Source organism: Carcharhinus amblyrhynchos, chromosome 26 (genome assembly GCF_965287045.1).
Source record: "Carcharhinus amblyrhynchos chromosome 26, sCarAmb.v2.hapA, whole genome shotgun sequence".
In the NCBI taxonomy this organism is placed as follows: domain Eukaryota; kingdom Metazoa; phylum Chordata; class Chondrichthyes; order Carcharhiniformes; family Carcharhinidae; genus Carcharhinus; species Carcharhinus amblyrhynchos.
The window spans coordinates 3,259,971-3,284,152 of NC_137349.1; the positions used below are offsets into that span (position 1 = coordinate 3,259,971).

Consider the following 24,182-nt stretch of genomic DNA (forward strand, 5'->3'; position numbering starts at 1 on the left):
TTGCATTTTGCCACAGTATAACAGTGACTGTACTTCAAAAGAATTTCATTGTCATTAAAGCCCGATGTTAGAAGCTGTGGTCATTTGTCTGTTACACGCAGATTTCTAAAAATTTGACACCAAAGTGAGTAGGAAAAGGAAATTAAGGTGTTTTCAGTGCACTGTCGGTAACATGATATACAATTAGAGAGGAGTAAAATGTGTGACTGCAGGATTATCTCCTGTTATAGCCATAGAATAGAATCTATGGAATCCATACAATGCAGAAAAAGGCCATTCAGCTTATCAACTCTACATAGACTCTCCGAAAGAGCACTTTATCTAGATCCAGTCCCCTGCACTATCTCCATAACCCCATGCATTTAACATGGCCAATCCACCTAACCTGCACATCTTGGGACACTAAGGGGCAAATTAGCATGGCCAATCCACCTAACCTACACATCGTTTATGTCTATACAACGAGTTACTTTAATTTACAGAATCACAGAATTGCTACAGCAATTGGCTCATCACATCTGCACCAACTCTCCAAATGAGCACGATGGGTGGAATTTTACCAGCATGTCCACCCGAGGTTTGTACAATCTCACTCGAGGCCAACTGAGAGTGCTGTTCTCCAAGACTCACCACCCTTGGAATCAGGTAACATTCCAGCCCATGATTTTGTGCCATTTTCCTGCCTTTGTCCAGTAACCCAAGCTAATATATGTGAAATGCTGAGATATTTCAGAAGTTCCTTTCTCTTCTTCAATTTATAGATATGTGAGGTGCCAGATCTTTTTTTTGATTTGGTTTATTATTGTCACATGTATTAGTATACAGTGAAAAGTATTGTTTCTTGCACACTATACTGACAAAGCATACCGTACATAGAAAAGGAAAGGAGAGGGTGCAGAAGGTAGTGTTACAGTCATAGCTAGGGTGTAGAGAACTGTACCCTGAAGAACATCAAAGAAGACCATGAGGATCTACATCAGGGACGAACCTGGCCATTTTGTTCTAAACCAGGTAGTATCTGTTTTCAGTTAAAGAATTAGAGTTCAGTTAAGAGTAAAAGTTCCGTGAAGAGTTAAAATTCAGTAAAAGACTTAAAAGTATTGCATCTGTTACAAATTTGAGTTTGGTAAATATTAAATAAAGTGAAGATTGTTAAATTAATTAAAAGTTGACTCCTGTCCTTGTTTGGCACATTAAACTGGAATGCTTGGAGAAGGTTGAAATTAGTAGCTGAATAACACTTGGTAGATATGGCCTTTTATTGAGAGCCCACTTCCTGTTCCATTTATGCACAACATCTTCCACCTGCTGCCTCTGCCTTTCTTCTGCAGTCCTAGAGGGACGAACACCAAACCCCATGACTGAGAGTCAGCTTTGTGTTCAGGGGCCTTCAGAAGTCTGCTGAAATCCCAGCGCTACTCCCTTCAGACTCAGATCCACCAATAACACAGTCCACAACATCTCCACTAACCCTTCGGCAGACAGTAGAAAGCCACAGGAGCCCACCTGAAAGTCCCATAGTGATGCCTTTAAATGGTGCTGAGGGGGTGGTGAGGAAGATGGAATTTGTGTTGGGGAGCGGGGAGAGATCTCTAATGCCGCTGAACTCATGTTTAGCTGTATATGTTTAAAAGAGGGCATTAACAGGAAGTGCAACATCCAAAATGAAGAATCGGGATCCATGTCAGTGTTCAGACTGATGGAATGAAAGTCCATTTTGCAGACTTCTGATGTATACAAAGCACTCAGAACAAAGAACAAAGAAAATTACAGCACAGGAACAGGCCCTTTGGCCCCCCCAAGCCTGCACCGACCATGCTGCCCAACTGAACTAAAACCCCCTACCCTTCCGGGGACTATATCCCTCCTTTCCCATCCTATCTATGTATTTGCCAAGATTTCCCTCAAAACTCACTGTCCTATTTGCTTCCATTACCTCCCCTGGCAGAGAGTTCCAGGCACTAACACCCTCTGTGCAAAAAACTTACTTCATACATTTCCTTTAAACCTTGCCCCTCACACCTTAAACCTATACCCCCTAGTAATTGACTCTTTCGCCCTGAGAAAAAGCTTCTGACTATCCATTCTGTCCATGTCCCTCATAGACTTCTATCAGGTCATCTCTCATCCTTCATCATTTTAGAGAGAACAAACCAAGGTTCTCCAACATCCCCTCATTGCTAATGCAACATCCTGGTGAATCTTTTCTGTACCCTCTTCAAAGCCTTCACACCTTTCTGGTAGTGTGGCAACCAGAATTGAACACTATATTCCTAGTGTGGCCTAACTAAGGTTCTATAAAGCTGCAACATGACTTGCCAATTCTTAAACTGGTCTAGCCGATAAAGGCAAGCATGCTGTATGCCTTCTTGAATACCTTCTCCCCCTGCGTTCCCACTTTCAGTACCTGTGTACTTGTACACCCAGATCCCTCTGCCTATCAATGCTGTTAAGGGTTCTGCCATTTACTGTATATTTCCAATCTGTATTAGACCTTCCAAAATACATATCCTCACATTTGTCTGGATTTACCCACCCTAGTCCAACGCCGGCATCTCCACATTATGCATAACAATCGTCAATTGTTGCTCATATGTGTCATTTTGAGCACAGAGTATTTTTATAAGCCTTTTTCATATGTATTTGTTGTACTGGTTTCCACTGAGAGTTCCAAGCATGTGTGAGTTTTGGCGAGTCTTTCAGTCTACAAAGCAGGGCCTGTTTTACTAGCACTTCTGTTTCCATAATTATTATTGTTGTGCTGAGTTACTCTTATTGTTAAACTTTGATATTTATTTACATAAAGAAGTTCCTTCTTTCAAACAACACATTGCTTGTGGACTGATGTCACCTCAATATGATATTTTCTTAGCCTTTTGCTTTCTGCTGGAAAATATTTCTGATTTGGACGAGAATATAGGAGGCATGGTTAGTAAAGAACAAAGAACAAAATCAGCCTGGGAAACAGGCCCTTCGGCCCAACGAGCCCGCGCCGCCATCTCAACACCACCAGTCCACCTCTCTACCCACGACCCCTATCTAATGTTTTATGGCCATCCAGATTGAGGGAAACTGACTTAGGGGCAATTTATTCCTGCCAATCAGCCTAATAGCACATCTTTGGGGTGTGGGAGGAAACCGGAGCACCCGGAGAAAACCCACGCAAGCACGGGGAGAATGCGCAAACTTCCACAGACACCAGCCCAAATCCATGTGTCTGCACAGCAATCAGCGATAGTCACTGAGCTGTCGTCTTGCCCAGTATCTGGTCCAGTTTAGGCACACACTAACGACATGAAGCACTAGGCCAATCTCGAACAACCAAGAGCAGCCCCTGTACGACCCATCGCGTGTATGCCCCTCGTTGGACACGAGGTGGACTGACTTAAAACCTGTGAATGAAAAGAGAAAAAACATTATTATCATACTATACCCATTTATATTACCAGGGACACCCTTATTTAAAAGGTTCTCCTCTATTCACCCATCTCCAACTCAGTCATGTGCCTGTCTAAGTTACTCTTAAAGGACTCTAGCGTGTTTGCCTCCACCACCTTACTTGGCAGAGCATTCCATACCCCCACTACCCTCTGTGTGAAAAACCTCCCTCTAATATCTGTGTTGTACCGCTCCCCCCCTCACCTTAAGTCCATGGCCCCTTGTCCTACGTGTCTCTATCATAGGAAATAGCTTACCTCTGTTTACTCTATCTATACCCTTCATAATCTTATATACCTCTATTAGATCCCCCCTCAGTCGGCATCTTTCAAGGGAAAAGAGCCCCAATTTCTTCAATCTTTCCTCATACCCCAGTCCTTCCATACCAGGCAACATCCTGGTAAACCTCCTCTGCACTCTCTCCAGAGTCTCCACGTCCTTCCGGTAGTAAGGCGACCAGAACTGGATGCAGTACTCCAAATGCGGCCTAACCAACGTTCTGTACAACTGCAACATTAGACTCCAGCTCTTATATTCTATACCCCTTCCTATAAAGGCTAACATACCATAGGCTTTCTTCAATACACTCTCCACTTGCACTGCCACCTTCAAAGACTTGTGTACTTGCACCCCCAGGTCTCGCTGCGACTCTATACTCCTTACGGGCTTACCCTTTATCATATAACTTCCTCCTACATTATTCCGGCCAAAATGCATCAACTCACATTTATCCGGATTAAACTCCATTTGCCACGTATCTGCCCAATCAACCAGCCTATCAATATCCCGCTGTATTGCCAGACACTGCTCCTCACTGCCCGCCAATCCAGCCATCTTGGTGTCATCAGCAAATTTGCAGATGTCATCAAGATTGGTGGCATAGTGGATAGTGAAGAAAGTTATCTCGGATTGCAATGGTATCTTGATCAATTGGGCCAGTGGGCTGATGATGTGAGGTGATGCGTTTTGGTAGACTGAACCAGGGCAGGACTTACTCAGTTAATGGTAGGGCACTGGGGAGAGTTACAGATCAAAGTTCATAGCTCCTTGAAAGTGGAATCTCAGGTGGATAGAGTGGTGAAGAAGGCATTCCGTATGCTTGGTTTCATTGGTCTGAACATTGAATACAGGACTTGGGACTGTTTTGTTGAAGTTGTACAAGACATTGATAAGGCCACACTTGGAATACTGTGTACAGTTCTGGTCACCCTATTTTAGAAAGGATATTATTAAACTAGAAAGAGTGCAGAAAATGTTTACTGGGATGCTACCAGGACTTGATGGTTTAAGTTATAAGGAGAGGCTGGATAGACTGGGACTTTTTTCTCTGGAGTGTAGAAGGCTGAGGGGTGATCTTATAGAGGTCTATAAAATAATGAGGGGCACAGATTTGCTAGATAGTCAATATCTTTTCCCAAAGGTAGGGGAGTCTAAAACTAGACGGCATAGGTTTAAAGTGAGAGGGGAGAGATACAAAAGTGTTCAGAGGGGCAATTTTTTCACACAGAGGGTAGTGAGTATTGAAACAAGCTGCCAGAGGTAGTAGTAGAGGCAGGTACAATTTTGCCTTTAAAAAGCATTTAGACAGTTACATCGGTAAGATGGGTATAGAGGGATAGAGGCCAAATGCGAGCAATTGGGACTAGTTTCGGGGTTTAAAAAAAAAGGCGACATGGACAAGTTGAGCCAAAGAACTGTAAACCTCTATGATTCTAAAATGTTAAATAAACTTTCTCATTTGGACTTTCCCTGTAAATACAAAGGAATCCGAGCAGAACCAGTTGAAGTTACTTTGCTTGAGATAATGAATAAGAGATGAGAAGAATTCCCACAACCCCTCATGGATATGCATAAGCACTCTGTTTAACTGTTTCACTAAGGAACTGCCTAGAAATGGGTTTTGAGGTTGTAGGGATAAATAGAATTTAAAGGTAAAATAAATGTAAAGATAATTAAAGGCTTCCCTGATCATTCTGTGGAAGTACACAGCTGAGTATTGGTAACTTGAATATTGTCTAAATATACATTTTTTTATGTAAGTTTTCTGACATGTGATATAATCATGGGAAAAGTAGATTATGCTTGAGTTGGTGAGAACAAGTTGGCTAGACTGAATGGACTTTTCTTATTCCACATTTACTGTGCCCATGGGCTGCCCAGTCACTCAGTGGTTAGCACTGCTGCCTCATAGTGCCAGGGCCCTGTGTTCAATTCCGGCCTTGGGTGACTGTGTGGATTTTGCCAGTTCTCCCTGTAAGTGTGTGGGGTTCGTTTGGGTGCTCTGGTTTCCTCCCACAGTCCAAAGGTGTGCAGGTTAGGTGGATTGGCCATGCTGAACTGCCCATAGGTGTCCAAGATGTGTAGGTCAGGTGTACTGACCAAGGTAAATGCTCACCAAGGTGGAGGTTCTTTCTGCACTGTCGTGTTTCTATGATTCTATATGCATGAACCAGTGGGAGCAGGTTGGATAATCTGGTTCTACTACGGTTCTGTCAACCACATGTCACTTTTCTCCAAGGCGTTATTTCCAGCTTTCTTTGACTACTGAAGACGTAGGTTTTCAACTGAAACTATATTATGTTAATACAATAAAGAGCATTAACAATTTACACCCACACAAATGACATCTCAGAGAAACGGAAGCAGGAATTTAGCACAGTTGATTTGAAATCACACCAACGCTCCAGGCAAATGGAAGACAGCCAACACATTCGGTATTTTCAGATGTGGCCACAGGAGAACCTGCTTAACTGCATTGTGTTCCCTCTCATCACTAAAAAGGGGAGAAGTGATTTCAAGTGTGTTGATGCAGTCAAAGGCGTTTCTGTGAAAGCAGTTTCTCACCTCTCCAGGCTGGTTTTTGTTTTTCTCTCATTGCTATTTCTGGCCTTTCCCACCTCTCTGCTGAGAAGTGCAGATGAGGCATTGAGTTACAGCTGGTTCAGGCTCCGCTCTCAATGGATGAGTTGTAGCCGAGTTTCACTGGCCTTGCTCAGACATGAAGAGTGACACGTCGGAGAGCTCTCATGGAACCACACCTCAGAATGAGTCAAAATCCATGGGAGACAGTGAAGAGAAGCCAAAATATACATATTTTTTAAATTGAACTTTTACATATTTTGTAGCCATTAGAGATATTTTCTGTCATGTAGGGTTATGATGATATATAGCACTAACACAGGCCAATTGGCCCAAACCTTTATGCTACATTCGAGCATCCTCCTATCTTTTTGCATCTAAATCTACTAACTAAAGCCTTTATTTCCTTTTTTATCAAAAGCATTTCTGGTTCCCCCTAAAATTGATGGCACAATGGTTAGCAATGCTGTCTCACAGCACCATCGACCTGGGTTCAATTCCTGGCTTGGGTCCCTGTCTGTGTGAAATTTGCACATTCTCCCCATGTCGGCGTGGGTTTCCTCTGTGTGTTCCAGTTTCCTCCCACAGTCCAAAGGTACGTAGGTTAGATGGATTGGCCATGCTAAATTGCCCCTTCATGTCCCAAGATATACAGGGTTAGGGGGATTAGTGGGATATATGTATGGGATCATGGGTAAGAGTCAGTGCAGACTTGATGGGCCAAATGGCCTCCTTCTGCATTGTTTGGATTCTATGATTCTATTCGATTGCAGCATGGTAACAAGTTCCACCTTCCCAACTTCTGGATAAAGAAATTTCTTCAAATTTGTTAGATTCTTGGTGACTATCTTATGTTGGTGACCATCTATTCAGTTCTTCCTCCCACAGTCTGAAAGATGTGCTGGTTAGGTGCATCGACCGTGCTAAATTCTCCTTCAGTTTACCCAGACAGCCGCCAGAGTGCGGTGACTAGGGGATTTTCACAGTAGCCTCATTGCAGTGGAGTCAGAGGGGGCCCACCACTGGCCGACAGCAGCATCTTCTGACTCCATCACTGTCAGTGGGGCTTTCTGTTCAATGCACCCCTTGCCGCTGGGAAACCCACAGCAAGGGGCACTGAAATATCCCGCCGGTGAGACAGATGGAAAATTCTGGCCAATGTCTTCTTGGAATTTGTTGCAATTTTGTTCAGTGATTCCCCGCATTGATCTTTCTGCAACACCACTCCCCACATCCTGCCACCCTTTACTCCCACTTTCTGCTTTCTGTCCTGAAATTGATTCATATGCCACTTATCCCCTGACTTCCCAATCTCTGACCTTGCTCATTGGTCCACCATAGGGCACTTTATCAAAGACCTTTTGAAAATTCAAATACACAACATCTACTGCACTCCCACTTTCTATTCTCTCAAAAAGATTCAATAAGGTTGGTCATATGTACGAAGGTGTGAGCATACAAACAGATGAGTGAGGAGCAGAAGCAGCCCACTCAGCCCCCTCGAGCCTGCTTTACCATTCAATTAGATCGTGGCTGATTTGGCTGTAACCTCAACTCCACATTCCTGCCTACCCCCATTGACCTTTCACCCCCTTGTTAATCTAGAATCTATCAAGCTCTGCCTTAAAAATATTCAAAAAACATAAGAACGTAAGAACTAGGAGGAGGAGTAGGCCATCTGGCCCCTCAAGCCTGCTCCGCCATTCAATAAGACCACGGCTGATCTTTTTGTGGACTCAGCTCCACTTAGCCGCCTGCTCACCGTAACCCTTAATTCCTTTACTGTTCAAAAATCTATCCTTGCTGTAAAAACAATTGAGGGAGCCTCAACTGCTTCACTGGGCAGGGAATTCCACAGATTCACAACCATTTGTGTGAAGAAGTTCCTCCTCATCTCAGTCCTAATTCTGCTTCCTCTTATTTTGAGGCTATGCCCCCTAGTTCTAGATGTACTCGCGAGTGGAAACAACTTCCCTGCTTCTATCTTATCTATTCCCTTCATAATCTTACATGTTTCTATAAGATCCCCCCTCATTTTTCTAAATTCTAATGAGTATAGCCCCAGTCTACTCAATCTCTCCTCTTAAGGCAACCCCCTCAACTCCAGAATCAACCTAGTGTATCTCACCTGCACCTATTCCAGTGCCAGTATATCCTTTCTCAAGTAAGGAGACCAAAACTGTACATGGTACTCCAGGTGTGGCCTCACCAGCATCTTACACAGCTGCAACATAACTTTTCTGTTTTTACCTCCATCCCTCTAGCAATGAAGGACAAAGTTCCATTTGCCTTCTTAATTACCTGTTACACCTGCAAGCCAAACTTTTACGATTCATACACAAGGACGCTCAGGTCCCTCTGCACAGCAGCGTGCTGCAATTTTTTTACCATTTACATAATAATCCATTTTGCTGTTATTCCTACCAAAAGGGATGACCTCACATTTATCAACATTGTATTCCATCTGCCAGACCCTTGCCCACTCACTTAAACTATCTATATCGCTCTACAGACTTTCAGTGTCCTCTGCACACTTTGCTCAACCACTCATCTTAGTGTCAGCTATGTAAATTGTAAACAATGCAGCATGTTACAGTGCAGAGGGACCTGGCGGTCCTTGTGCATGAATCACAAAAACCCAGTCTGCAGGTGCAGCAGGTGATCAAGAAGGCGAATGGAATGTTGGCCTTTATAGTGAGGGGGATAGAATATAAAAGCAGGGAGGTCTTGCTGCAGCTGTACAGGGTACTGGTGAGGCTGCAGCTGGAGTATTGTGTGTAGTTTTGGTCCCCTTATTTGCGAAAGGGTATTTGGCTTTGGAGGGAGTACAGAGAAGGTTCATCAGGCTGATACCGGAGATAAGGGGGTTAGCTTATGAAGAGAGATTGAATAGACTGGGTCTGTAATCGTTGGAGTTTAGCAGGCTGAGGGGAGAGCTTATAGATAGGTCTCTCCCTTGTAAGATCTTATAGATCTTACAAGATAATGAAGGAGCTAGATAGGGTAGAGGTAGAGAGTTTCTTTCCGCTTAGAAAGAAAAACAGAACAAGAGGGCATAGCCTCAAAGTAAGCGGGGGCGTGGGGGGGAGGGGTGCAGTTTAGAACGGAGTTGAGGAGGAACTTCTTCACTCAAAGGGTGGCGAATCTCTGGAGTTCTCTGCTCATTGAAGTGGTGGAGGCTGCCTCACTGAATATATTTAAATCACGGGTAGATAGGTTTCTGATAGACAAGGGAATTAAGGGTTATGGGGAAAAAGCGGGAAAGTGGAACTGATCCATTTCAGATCAGCCATGATCTTGTTGAATGGCGGGGCAGGCTCGAGGGCTAGATGGCCTACTCCTGCTCCTATTTCTTATGTTCTTATGTAATTGCAGTCCTAACCCTGATCTCTGAGGCACACCACTATCGCTGATCACCAACCAGAAAAACACCCATTTACCCCCACTCTTGGCTTTCTGTTAGTTAACCAATCCTCTGTCCAAGCTAATACATTGCCCATAATGCTGTGTACCTTTATCTTATGCAGCAGCCTTTTATGCGGCACCTTGTCAAATGCCTTCTGGAAATCCAGATAAGCCATATCCACCTCATTGTCCACTGCGCTCATAATATCCTCAAAGAATTTCACTAAATTAGTTAAATATGACCTGCCCTTCATGAATCCATGCTGCGTCTGCCCATGTGACAATTTCTATCTAGATGTCTCGCTATTTCTTCCTTGATGATAGATCCAAGCATTTTCCCCACCACAGAAGTTATGTTAACTGGCCTATAGTTACCCACCTTTTGTCTACCTCCTTTTTTAAACAGTGGCATCACATTTGCTGTTTTCCAATCTGCCGGAACCTCCCCAAAGTCCAGCGAATTTTAGTAAATTGCGATGAGTGCATTTCCCCTCAATCTCTTTTAATATCCTGGAATGCATTCCATCAGGGCCAGGAGACTTGTCTAACTTTAGCCCCATTAACTTGCCCAATATTACCTTTTTAGTGATAATGATCATTTCTCATCTGCCATAGCCTCCTTGCTATTAATTTTTGCCATGTTATTTGTGTCTTTCACTGTGAAGACCAACACAAAATACTTGTTCAATGCCTCAGCCATTTCTTCATTTCTCATGTTTAAGCTCCCCTTGTCAACCTCCAAAGACCTTAGTCACTCTTTTTTGTTTTATATATTTGTAGAAACTTCTGTTATCTGTTTTTATATTTTGAGCTAGGTTACTCTCTTAATCTATCTTAATTTATAGCTTTTTCTGTGGTTGTTTGTTAACCTTCAAAGATTTCTCAATGCTCTAGCTTCCTATTAATTTTACCACTTTAATATGCATTTTCTTTCAATTTGATACCCTCCTTTATTCCCTCAGATATCCATTGCTAACTATCGCTTTTCCGACAGTCCTTCCTTTTCATTGGTATATACTTCTGCTGAGCATTGTGAAAAATCATTTTGAAAGTCCTCCACCATTCCTCAATTGTCCCACCATAAAGCTTTTGCTCTCAGTCTACCTTAGCCAACTCCTCCCTCATCCCATTGTCGTCTCCTTTGTTTAAGCACAAGGCATTGGCATTGGATTTGACCTTCTCACACTCCATCTGTATTTTAAATTCACCGATCTATAATTGCTCCTTCTGAGAGGATCCCTAACTATGAAATCATTAGTTATTCCTGTCTCATTACACAGGATCAGATCTAGGATAGCTTGCTCCCTTGTAGGTTCCATTATATACCATTTGAGGAAACTATCGTGGATACGTTCTACAAAGTCCTCCTCAAGGCTGTCTTTACTGACCTGGTTTGACAAATTGATACATAGATTAAAATCCCCCATGATAATTACCGTACCATTTTTACATAAATCAGTTATTTCATTGTTTATTGCTTGCCCCATTATTTAGTGGCTTATAGACAATGCCTATCAGTGACTTTTTCTCCTTCATAATTCTAATCTCCACCCAAATGAATTCAACCTTTTTCTCCATAGAACCTATAATCATCTCTCTCTAAAGACTCTGCTTCCACTGCCTTTTGAGGAAGAGAATTCCAGAGACTTACTACCCTCTGAGGGAAAGAATTTCTCCTCATCTCTATTTTAAATGTGTAACACCTTGGGTGGGATTTTCTGGCCACGCTTACCTTGAAACTGGAAAATCCTGCCTGAGGTCAATTGTAGTGGGCAATGTCCACACCTTGCCCACTACGTTTCTCATGGCAGCAGAACTGGAAAATTTGCCCCCTTACTTTTAAAAAGTGATGCCAAGATCTAGATTCTCTCACAAGAGAAACATCCTCTCTAAATCCACCCTGTTAATACCCCTCAGGATCTTGAAAGTTTTGATCAAGTTGCCTCTTACTCTTCTAAACTCAAATGGATACAAACCTAACCTTTCCAACCTTTCCTCAAAAGACAACACCTGCATTCCTGGTATTAGACTGGTAAACTCTCTCTGAACTGTTTCTTATGCATTTACATCTTCCCTTAAATAAGGAGACCAGCGCTATACACAATACTCCAGATGTGGTCTCACTAATGCCCTGTGCAATGGAAGCATTACTTTCCTATTTTGTAATCAATTTCCCTCACAAATAAATGATAACATGCTATTAGCTTTCCTAATTACTTGCCGTACCTATGTGCTGGCCTTCTGTGATTCATGCACTAGGTCATCCAGATCCCTCTGCACCTCAAAGCTCAGCAATCTGTCACCATTTAGATAATAAGATTCTTTTTTTCCTTACTGCCAAAATGGACACTTCCACATTTGCCCGCACTCGATTCCATTGGCCAGTGTTTTGCCCACTCATTTAACCTATCTATGCCCCTTTGTACCCTCCTTATGTCCCCTTCACAATTTACTTTCCTACCTTTTTGTGTCAAACTGAGCAACTTACCTTCAGTCCCTTCATCCAAGTCAAACAAGATTTTCTATTTTGAAATCCGTGCTGACTATTCATTAATATGTTTCTCAATTCTAGATGTCCTTCTATACTGACCAACTCAAGAACAGCTTCTTCCCTGCTACCATCAGACTTCTGAATGGACTTACCTCTCATTAAGTTGGATCTTTCTTTACACCCTAACTGTAACACTAACTGTAACACTACATTCTGCACTCTCTCCTTTCCTTCTTGATGCATGATATGCTTTTCTGTATAGTACAAGAAACAATACATTTCACTGTATACTAATACATGTGACAATAATAAATCAGATCAAATCAAATCAAAATCAAAATCCCTCCTTTATTGAAGACTCCATTATTTTTCTTACAACAGATGCCAAGCTGACTATAATTCCTGAGCATATCCTGTCTCCCTTCTTAAATTAGGAACAGGAATGACATTGGCTATTCACTGGTCCTCCAATACCTTTTATTAAATATGAGCTTCTGTTTTCATTTCCCTTGATTCTTTTACAATATGTGGATGCCATCCATTTGGGCTAGAGCCGTATTGCACTTTGTGTTTGTTTGATTTATTCAATCATTCCTTTTTAAAATTTTAAATGTATTTATTTAATTGTTCATCCACTCCCTCCACCACCAGCGCTCAGTAGCAGCAGTGTGTACTATCTAAAAGATGCACTGTAGCAATTCACCAAAGATCCTTAGACAGCACCTTCCAATCCTACAACTACTTCCATCTAGAAGGACAAGGGCAGAGGATACATGGGAACACCACCACCTGCAAATTCCCCTCCAAGCCACTCACCATACTACTGACTTGGAAATATATCGCTGTTCCTTCACAGTCAGTGGGTCAAAATCTTGGAATTCCTTCCCTAATGGCATTGTGGGTCAACCCACAACAAATGCACTGCAGCGATTCAAGAAGGCAGCTCACCATCACCTTCTCAAGGGCAACTCGGGATGGTCAATAAATGCTGGCCCAGCCAGTGATGCTCATGTCCCATGAGCGAATTAAAAAAATTCTCTTTCAATGTCATGCCTACATGATAATTCAATTACCTAACTACCTGATCTATCTCTAAATATCAAAGTAAAATTATTATCTACCTTTCTATCATCCCTCTATTGTCACTTGTGGCATGAACCTATCTATCTCTTAATGATTCTATTCCCATCACAGTCATGCCTCTTTTTAATTGTTAGGCCTGTATGCTCTTTAACAATCTTGTTCCATGTTCCCTGATGACTTAATTTTATAGTTCCTCTTTGCTTGCCTTTTTTTTGATTTCTCTCCTAAACTCTTTATATTCTCTTTCACTGTACACTCTGCTGCTGTTTATGCAGCGCACAAGACTATCAAATGGGTCATTATCGTCTGGTTTTATATGAAGGGACAACGCTCCGAAAGTTGGTGGCTTGTGCTGCCAAATAAACCTGTTGGACTTTAACCTGGTGTTGTGAGACTTCTTACTGTGTTTTATACCAGGCCAGGGTTATAGTGTAGACAGATTACTGTAGACAGTTCCTGCCTGGAATCTCATTCTGTTTAATTCCGGTAAGACTGGGTCAGGACCTGGTACTTGGCCTTACACGAATACTTTTCACATCAATGTTCATGCAATAACATGTCAGCAGTGACTCCGTGAGTAACATTCCTGCCTCTGACTCAGAGACTATGGATTGACTTTTAGTGACATTGGGGCAAACTCCTCCCTCTATTAGGAAAACAAGAGTTCAGCAAACTCAGCAAACTTCCTTTTAAAAATATCTATGGGGTGGCACTGCTGCCTCCAAACACCAGGGACCCCGGGTTCGATTCCCAGTTTGGGTCACTGTGCGGAGTTTGTACATTCTCCCTGTGTCTGCATGGCTTTCCTCCGGGTGCTCCAATTTCCTCCCACAGGCATTGGCCGTGCTAAATTCTCTCTCAGTGTACCCGAACAGGCACCAGAGTGTGGTGACTAGGGGATTTTCACAGTAACTTCATTAAGGTAAGCCCACTAGTGAGACTAGTAAATAAGCAAAGCAGCATTATCGATTGAATTGGACAGATGAAAGCACTTTAAGTCTTAGGGGTGCAATGGTTGCATGAGCAAGAGTGTGCTCTCTCTCTCTCTCTCCACTTACCTAAGAGCAGGAGTTTGAGTTCCCTCTTCCGCTGATCTTTCTGTTGTTGTAACTCCTTATTGATGCGTTTGTTGATGTCTGATTTCACTTTCTCCTCCTCTGATAGGCAACAGACACAGCAACAGTAAGACAAACACCGTAGACAAGATGCCATACTTGTTTGGATGGATTGACTGCTTGATGTGTAGTTGAAACTGCCCCTAAACCTGAATCGGATTCAGAGCCCTGTCCCGAGAGGTACGATGGGGACGGGTTTGGTCTGGACTGCCTTTCCTCCTCTACTCCGGAGTGTCCCTTTCAAATAAATCCCAGCAATAAGGGAGAGAATCCGTCCACCTGCTTTTCAACTTACTGATCGGAAGAAAATTGCAACAGTTTCTCATTATGTTTGCAAGAATCTGAGACACGCCCACTCTGAAATTATAATTTAATTTGTGGTTGCATGAATGAACGCTAAGAGCTTTTTCAGAGCAGTAACTACCCAGTGGTATATTGTTGTGAAACTTAGAAAACAGAAACCCAGGAGTGACATTACAGTGCAGCGGACACCAGTATTAACACAGCTCTGTGAAAAAGGAACAGCAGGATCTAGAAGCAGGAATAGGCCATTCAGCCCATTGAGCCTGCGCTGCTATCCATTATGATTATGGCTGATCATTAAATTCAATATCTTAATCTCCCCCCACCATATCCCTTGATCCTTTTAGCCCCAATTTCTTCCTGAAGTCACATAATGTTTTGGTCTCAACTGCTTCCTGTGGGAGTGAATTCCACACAATCACTACCCTCTGGGTGAAGAAATTTCTCCTCACCTCAGTCCTAAAAGGTTTACCCCTCATCCTCAAACTATGACTCTAATTCTGGGCTTCCCCACCATTAGGAACATTCTTTCCAAACCTACCCTGTCTGACTCTATTCAAATTTTATATGTTTCTGTGAGATCCCCTCTCACTCTTCTAAACTCTAATGAATTTAACACTAACTGACTTTGGGCCTGATTTTACCATCAAGTTGTGCCCTTTACAGGCACAAAAACTTAATAAAATTGGGTGTGAGGCGAGTAGCACGATCTGCGACCGCCCCCACCCCCATTCTCCCTTTACCAAGCGCTGAAAATGGCTGCAATCGAGACTACGCCCAAAATGGATGCGACAGCAATTTAAATGTATTTAAATTGAATTAATAGGCTGCCCGGCCAACTTTACCGGCACTTCCTCCTTTACCACCGTGTCTGCCAATCCCAAGTCAGCACAGATCAGACATGCTAAATAAAAATCCGATTCGGGTGCTCCATCAGCGAGGAGGTAAGTACGTGGTGCCTGCTGGCTCTCTGCTGCTCACGGGTTCCTGTTGCTGCAGCCATTTTCTGTCTTGGGGCGGTGGTGGCTTTGCGAATGTGTGGGGGGGTGTGTTGAAGGCTCTGTGAGTGTGTTGGGGAGTGAGGGGCTCTGTGAGTGTGTGTGGGGAGTGAGGGGCTCTGTGAGTGTGTGTGGGGAGTGAGGGGCTCTGTGAGTGTGTGGAGGGAGAGGGGCTCTGTGAGTGTGTGTGGGGAGTGAGGGGCTCTGTGAGTGTGTGTGGGGAGTGAGGGGCTCTGTGAGTGTGTGGAGGGAGTGAGGGGCTCTGTGAGTGTGTGGAGGGAGTGAGGGGCTCTGTGAGTGTGTGTGGGGAGTGAGGGGCTCTGTGAGTGTGTGTGGGGAGTGAGGGGCTCTGTGAGTGTGTGGAGGGAGTGAGGGGCTCTGTGAGTGTGTGGAGGGAGTGAGGGGCTCTGTGAGTGTGTGTGGGGAGTGAGGGGCTCTGTGAGTGTGTGGAGGGAGAGGGGCTCTGTGAGTGTGTGTGGGGAGTGAGGGGCTCTGTGAGTGTGTGTGGGGAGTGAGGGGCTCTGTGAGTGTGTGTGGGGAGTGAGGGGCTCTGTGAGTGTGTGGAGGGAGAGGGGCTCTGCGAGTGTGTGGGGGAGTGAGGGGCTCTGCGAGTGTGTGGAGGGAGAGGGGCTCTGTGAGTGTGTGTGGGGAGTGAGGGGCTCTGTGAGTGTGTGGGGGGAGTGAGGGGCTCTGTGAGTGTGTGTGGGGAGTGAGGGGCTCTGTGAGTGTGTGTGGGGAGTGAGGGGCTCTGTGAGTGTGTGGAGGGAGAGGGGCTCTGCGAGTGTGTGGGGGAGTGAGGGGCTCTGCGAGTGTGTGGAGGGAGAGGGGCTCTGTGAGTGTGTGTGGGGAGTGAGGGGCTCTGTGAGTGTGTGTGGGGAGTGAGGGGCTCTGTGAGTGTGTGTGGGGAGTGAGGGGCTCTGTGAGTGTGTGGGGGAGTGAGGGGCTCTGCGAGTGTGTGTGGAGGGAGAGGGGCTCTGTGAGTGTGTGTGGAGGGAGAGGGGCTCTGTGAGTGTGTGTGGGGAGTGAGGGGCTCTGTGAGTGTGTGTGGGGAGTGAGGGGCTCTGTGAGTGTGTGTGGAGGGAGAGGGGCTCTGTGAGTGTGTGTGGGGAGTGAGGGGCTCTGTGAGTGTGTGTGGGGGGAGAGGGGCTCTGTGAGTACATGGGGAGGTGGGGGGTGGGGGGTGCAGTTGACCTGCAGGGGCTCCGATGTCCAACTGGACCCAGGTCTCAGCACTGACCTCAGGTCTTGTGGTGCTGCTGGGTCCTAGTGCATTCAGCTCACTTCCAGCTGAAGGATGTGCACAAAGCCCTTGAAAATTGCATTGCTGCAGCCTCTCAACTTTGCAAGGAGCTGTCATTGTGGGGAGCATGTGTCTGGGGGAATTGGGGGTGATTGGGGAGCATGTGGCTGGGTATGGACAGTGACTGTTGATGGGCTAGGGGCAAGCAGTATTCCATAATCTTTACATTGTTCCTTCCCAACTCCCCTCCCCCGCTCCTCAGAGTGATAATGTGGCTTTTTTTTAGCAACCGATCGATCTTGTCCTTTTGGTTGTTGCTGGGGCTGAGGAAGAGGAGCTGGAGGAGGAATTGTGGGAACAGGAAGCCTGGTCCTTACCTCTTGCAGGACTAGAGAGAGACATCCACCAGAGGCAGGAAGTGGCCGCCATTCACTGTGGCATCACTGTGGCCATGCACACCCTTGTGAGGCAGGTCACTGGAAGCCTGTATGGCCGGGTTGGCTAGTTCATCAACTTCAACCTGGACCAGGCACGGCAGGAAGCCTGGGCTGCAGGATTCACAGCCATCACGGGGATGCCAAACCTGCAGGGGGCAATCGGCTGCACGCACGTCACCTTTAAGGCCCCCTACAGAATCCACAAAGATTTGTAAGTAGGAAGGGGTTCCACTCTCTGAATGTTTAGCTAGTGTGCGACCATAACATGACCACCATGAATGTCTACGCCAGACATCCAGACAACTTCATTGCCAAGAGCTCAGGCATCCCGGAGGCATTTGAGGAGAAGCCCAGGCTATGGGGGTGGCTCCTGGGTGATATGGGTTACCCGCTTTGGACATGGCTGATGGTGCGGAGGCCTGTGTCTGAGGCGGAGACCCGCTATAATGAGGCCTGTGTAGCCACCCGCACGATAGTGGAGAATGCATTGGGCTCCTCAAGATGCAATTCCAGTGCCATGAAAGACATGATGGTGTGACTCCTGCAGAGTATCGGGTGGTGGTCCTTAGAGGGCAAGCATGGTGGGACTCACTGTGGGGGAAGGAAGGAGCTGCTTGGGGGTCAGGAGCTGGAAGCATGCAGGGAGCAGGGAATGGGAGGATCCGGGGGGAGATTTGGGGGAACATGCTAAACAGGGTTCGGCACTCACCCTCGTCGCGTGGATGAGGTCATTGACTGTTTTCCGACACTGCTTCCCATTTCGGGGGGCATGGCAGGGGGGCGCACTGGGGGGGCCAGTGCCCTGGTGCTGACTGAGGGGGCAACTTCCTCCCAGGGCACATTTCCATCAGCCCCCTCTTGGGGGGGAGGAAGGTGCCATGCCTCGCCTCTGCTGCATCCAGCAGCCTCCCCAGGTCACCCCCAGAAAATCGGGGGGCAGGTTGTGTGCATATTTTGTGCGGGAATGCCTACCTGCCTGTCGATTCTTGAGTTTTTAATGGAGCTGCCCCTCATTAGGGCAGATCAGCTGCAGGTAACTTAGCAGAGCATTCCAGCAAGTTCCATGCAGTTTGCTTGTTAGGATTGAGGGGAAGGCAAGTGAGCATTTACAGATGTTCTGACGGAGATGGAGGGGCGGTGGATCAGTATGTCCATGATTGGGGACAGGGGAGAGAGAGGGAGGTGTCACACACCAACGGATTCCAGAGGAGATGGCAGCCTGGTGCGGGAGGGTCTGGAGTACGGGTGAGAGGGGCTACTCTGCATGATATCTACTGCATGGAGCAGATCTCATCTGCCTGAGATGAGTGAGGGGGAAGGGGAATCCATTGCCACTTTGCTTGAGACCATTAGAGGGAAGGGGCAGAGGGCTGTGATCGGTCTGGGCAGCGGGTGGGTGGAGGTATAAGGGAGTCAGTAACGTTGTGGGGTTGGGGCAATGTAGTGGGGGCCGGGGGAGGCATTATCCGGCCTGGGAACGATGTAGTAGGGGAGCCGCATTCTATCTTGTTTCTGTGAGTGTGCACAATTGGAGGCACCAATCGGAGCTGTCGGGTTTTGGGTGCGTTAAACCCCGTCCACAGGCTTGTGCAGTGTGATTCGGAATCGCTAATAATTTTTCAGGCGGAGTGTGTATGGGGGCCTCAGAGAACGGGTCTAAAAGTCTGAAACTGAAACACTCCCAGATTCAAGTTCGCCAGCACTTAGAATCGAAATGATAAAATCAGGCCCTTAGTCTCTCTTATATAACAGACCTGCCGTCCCAGGAATCAGCCTGGAAAACCTTCACTGCACTCCCTCGATAGCAAGAACATCCCTCCTCCGATAAGGACACCAAAACTGCATGCAGTACTCTAGGTGTGGCCTCACCAACGCTCTATACAACTGCTGGTAAAACATCCCTATTTCTACACTAAAATCTTCTCACTATGAAGGCCAACATATCACTTGCCTTTTTTACTGCCTGCTGAACCTGTGACTGATGCACGAGGCCACTAAGTTCTCACTGAACAAACATTAAAATGTGTACATTTAACCTATTCATGAATACAGTGGCAGATTTACACATCGTGGAGTCCTACGCTCACCTTCAATTCGGTGTATCATGTCTTATCCCTCCCCCAGTGCCATACCGCCCCTTCCAACCCTCAACCCACAGAACGTAAAGACACAAGGCACAAAAATACACAAAATTAATCACTGCTTAACTACTTTACTTCTTCTTAGCTTGTAAAAATAATTGTTGAATTGATATCCAAGCTTACTTCTTATCAGATTGCCAGTAAAGTTGGCCAAGATTGCGATCTGCATCTTGAGGCGAGCAAACATGCAACTTGCTGATGAGCAATAAGATGGAAAAATCAGCCAATGATCCCCCGGCAGCAGAGGCCAGTGTAAGACGGAATGAGCCAGTCCAGCGGAGGAACAAGTACTTCAATCAACAAGGTGCCTCTGCTGCCAATCAGTATATTTCAGAATCTCATTCAGTTTCAAGGTTAACCTCCTTAATTCTTCTCAGAAAATCAAAGACATTATTGCTGTAAATTTGTGGAGTGTCTAGTGAATCCAAGTGCAGTATCAGTGGCTCTGTCTGGCAGGATTCTGTTCTTTGTCCTGATGAGACTTTCTGAAGGCCAGTCTTGAGGGTAATGGTGGTTAAAACTACCAGCTGCAGCCAATATATCAGAGCAGCAAAGTAAAACAGAATTTAAACAAGAAAACTTAGAAGAGGGACACATTTTAAATTTATTTTGCTTCATCTCTTGTTGGCATGGCAATTTAGATTGTTTTCTTGTCCACAAAATCATCAATTAAGGGTGGCACGGTGATTAGCACTGCTGCCTCACAGTGCCAGAAACCCGGATTCAATTCTGGCCTCGGGTGACTGTCTCTGTGGAGTTTGCACATTCTCCCCATATCTGTGTGGGTTTCCTCTGGATGCTCCGGTTTCCTCCCACACGCCAAAGATATGCGGGTTAGGTTGATGGGACATGCTAAATTGGTCCTAGTGTCAGTGGGATTGGCAGGGTAAATATTTGGGGTTGTGGGAATAGGGCCTGGGTGGGGATTGTGGTCAGTGCAGACTTGATGGGCGAATGGCCTCCTTCTGCACTGTAGGGATTCTATGATTCTACATCATCATAAGTAAAATCTTGCAAAGACACACTTCCAATTGTCAATATTGCTGAACTTGTTAAATGTTCCTAACACATTGCAAATAATTTTTAACTCTTGAATACAGAGGAACATTCACTGGATACATTTGTGACAGGTATTGTTAAAAATATTTTCAGAATAGCTTCCACATCTGGAAAGGTTGCTTGCAAACTGTCACCTACAAGTCTGTATAAATCAGCTGGTGAAGCACGTTGATAAAATGAATGAATTGTTTCACTCAATCTTCAAAAAAGTTTGTGTCTAGGTTCTCTGAGTAGAATTCACTTCATTTCTTACTGCAGTGAGTTTTAGCATTCTCGTTCAAACTTCTGTCAAAAAGCATGCAAAATAAATCAACAATTTTCTTCAGAGATTCACTCCTACTCTGCAATTGTGTCACAAGTAACATTGACAGTTTCGATGATGATCTTTTCTCTCCTTTTTAAAGTGAATTAATTGTCTCTAATTGTATTGAAAAATAACTTGCTGTATCTCATCTGCTTCTCATCAGAGAGACATGTATTTTTTGTTGATGTTAGTGCCTCTGCTTCCCTCGAGCTATAGTCATTTCAAACTTCCAGGACAAAACTTTTAACTGAGGCTAACAATTGTGTAGCATTCAATAAAATTGGATTAACATTGTGCAGTGATTTGCTGAATTCTTTGAAGGAAATGGTTCCGCAAAAGAGTGAAAACAGCAATATTTTACTTTTCAGGCTTCGCAGCAAAAGATATTGTTTCAGTTTTCACACATGGGGGTGGGATTCTCCGGTTGCGCTCGTCCAAAAACCAGAGAATCCTGACCGAGGCCAATGGGCCTGTACCTGGTCAGCCCCCCACCTGCAGGCAGGACAGGAGAATTCCTCCCCTTGGTTTTACTGAATTTGATGCAGCTATGTCCGATAAAGTTTCCTTGATGTCAGCAAAGTTCCTTTTCAAAGCTAAAATGGCAGTTACGTGAGGACACTGCCTGTTTGATTGTCAACTGTTTTCTATTTGCCTGCTCCAAGTGTGATTGCAATGTATTTCACTGATGCGTGGGAAGGCATACCCATTTTGAATGAAGTCAGCAAAATGTACAACTCTCTCACAGGATTCAGCTGCAGCATTGCAGAGGAGTGACTGGAGTATGGGATCAATAATGCGGCATTTTGCATTGGTCAGTCTTGCTAGTGGGAGTGTCCTCTGTTGTCAGACATTGAGGGAAGGAGCAACACTGGGAAGGGGGAGGGAGTGGTTCAATTCTGGCTTTGAATATTGTCGGTGTGAAGTTTGCACATTCTCCCCGTGTCTGTGTGGGTATCCTCCGAATGCCTCAGTTCTCTCCCACAGTGCAAAGATGTGTGGTTAGATGGATTGGCCATGCTAAGTTGCCTCTTTGATGTGTACGTTAGGTGAATAACCACAGTAAATGCATGGGGTTGTGGGGAGAGAGCGGGGGTGGGTGGGGGGGGGGGGGGGGGTGGACCTGCATAAGATGCTCTTTCAGAGAGTCGGTACAGATGGGATGAATGGCGTCCTCTGTATCACACTGGGAATTTATGGTTCTATTGTCAGTCAGCAGGGATAATGGATAAATAGGACTTGTTGCAAATTAGGATAAGAGGGTTTTACTGTTGGATGTCTTGGAATCTACTAAAACTAACAGCATGCAGGCTGCTTCAAACTAACCTGACCCAAAAACAATAGAACAATAGTACAATAGCCTACCAATACAGCTGGAATCTAACCCCAGGGTTAGAGGAGAGCAGGAAATTGGAGAATGGAATCATAAGAAGTTAAGGAAAACCAACACGTTGCTGCATTTCCTTAAAAACTCATAACAGCTCTGTGCTGTACTATTCTAAAAAATAAAAATTACTACAACAACATGCATTTAGGTAGCACCTTTAACATCCAAATACTCTTCATAAGAGCATTATATTACAAAATTTGATACCAAGTCCACAACGAGATATTTGGGCAGGAGCCAAAAACCTGGGAAAGGGAATAAGTTCTATACAGCATCTTAGTTTTTAAGTTTTTTAATGAGTGTCAGAAGGAGGCTTACATTAACACTGCAATGAAGTTACTATGAAAATCTCCTGGTCGTCACGCTCTGGTGCCTGTTGGAATACACAGAGGGAGAATTTAGCATGGCCAATGCACCTAACCAGCACATCTTTCAGAAAGAGGGAGGAAACCGGAGCACCGGGAGGGAACCCACACAGACACGGGGAGAACATGCAAACTCTGCACAGACAGTGACCAAAGCCTGAATTGAACCCGGGTCTCTGGCACTGTGAAGCAGCAGTACTAACCACGTTAATGTGTTTCAATCCTGACAGTGACTGGTTAATTAGAGTATAGCATTTCCTCTTCTTTAAGAAATGTCTCTGCTGTCATTGTGAAAAAATAATTACGATTGTTGAATGTAAGTTAATGGCATGGTATTCCCAGGGTAAGTGTTTAACATCACTTCAGTTAGGGCTCCCTGACTGCAGACTCTATCACTGGAAATGGGTAAATCAGCTGCAGGTTATTTTTCGACATGGTATAACTCCAAGGAACAGTGGAGAATTTTGCGGATGTGTATATTGGGAAGAGGCCTTGAGAATGTGGCCCTTAATGTTCCCTGGTGGGCACTCTGGCTGCATTTTACTAATTTGCACACATGGCCCTTCCCTTTGGAGTGGGTGCGATAATGAGGGGTGCACCAATGATTTATTGGCGTACACACAGCCCGGGGACCCCCAATAGATTTAACAAACCGCTGCAGAATTCTCAAAGATCATGTTTCGCATTCCTAACCAATGCTAAGGGAAAAATAAATCATCGAATGTGAGAAGGTGTTTTTCATGTTCCTTTCAGCTTTGCTCCATAAACTGGTTGAGCAGGATGTGTAAGGACTCCAACCTGATTTTCATTCTCGAGCAGCATGTAAAATCTTTAAGGGTTGTTAGTACCTCCCATATTTCTTCATAATGACTTGTATCGGTTTTGCCATTCACCAGGTATGTCAATGCATTGAATGTGCTTAACATTACACCCTCAGTCATGCTGAAGTTTACTCCATTTGCTTTTTAACTGAGTAATTTTTTAAAATATTCTCAGTATTTTTATATTAGAAAACTTCAAGACCCTAACAAATGAGAATGAAGGTCGAATCACCAGATGAAGGGGCGGTTCTCCGAAAGCTCGTGATTCCAAATAAACCTGTTGGACCTTAATCTAGTTTTGTGAGACTTCCTCCTGCCCACCCCAGTCCAACGCTGGCATCTCCACATCAAGGTTGGAAGATGTAGCAGAGAAGATGAGGCAAATTAAGAAGTGCTGTTGGGTAAAACCTAGTTTGGGGTTTTGATCAGACTGTGCCATTGATATATGACAGGCGCATGATGGTTAGCACTTCTGCCTCACAGCGCCAGGAACCCAGGTTAGATTCCTGGCTTGGGTCACTGTCTGTGCAGAGTCTGCATGTTCTCCCCACGGGTTTCCTCCGGGTGCTCCAGTTTCCTCCCACAGTCCAAAAGATGTGCTATTTAGGTGCGTTGGCAATGCTAAATTCTCCCTCAGTGTACCTGAACAAGCGCCAGAATGCGGTGATGAGGGGATTTTCACACTAAATTCATGCCGTGTTAATATAAGCCTACTTGTAATACTTATATATGTAAATTG

The 24,182-nt window shown here is 44.9% G+C and overlaps 1 protein-coding gene across 1 annotated transcript in view; it reads right to left on the reverse strand.

Moving 5' to 3' along the window:
- LOC145358836 (guanine nucleotide-binding protein subunit alpha-14-like) overlaps positions 1-14,707 on the reverse strand; it is a 43,376-nt gene extending 28,669 nt beyond the window's left edge. The window contains exon 1 of the mRNA XM_080213161.1: positions 14,335-14,707. Within this exon, the coding sequence (XP_080069287.1) occupies positions 14,335-14,488 (154 nt within the window). The 5' untranslated portion in view covers positions 14,489-14,707. The remainder of the gene's footprint in view (positions 1-14,334) is intronic.
- Between the last annotated feature and the right edge of the window lie 9,475 nt (positions 14,708-24,182).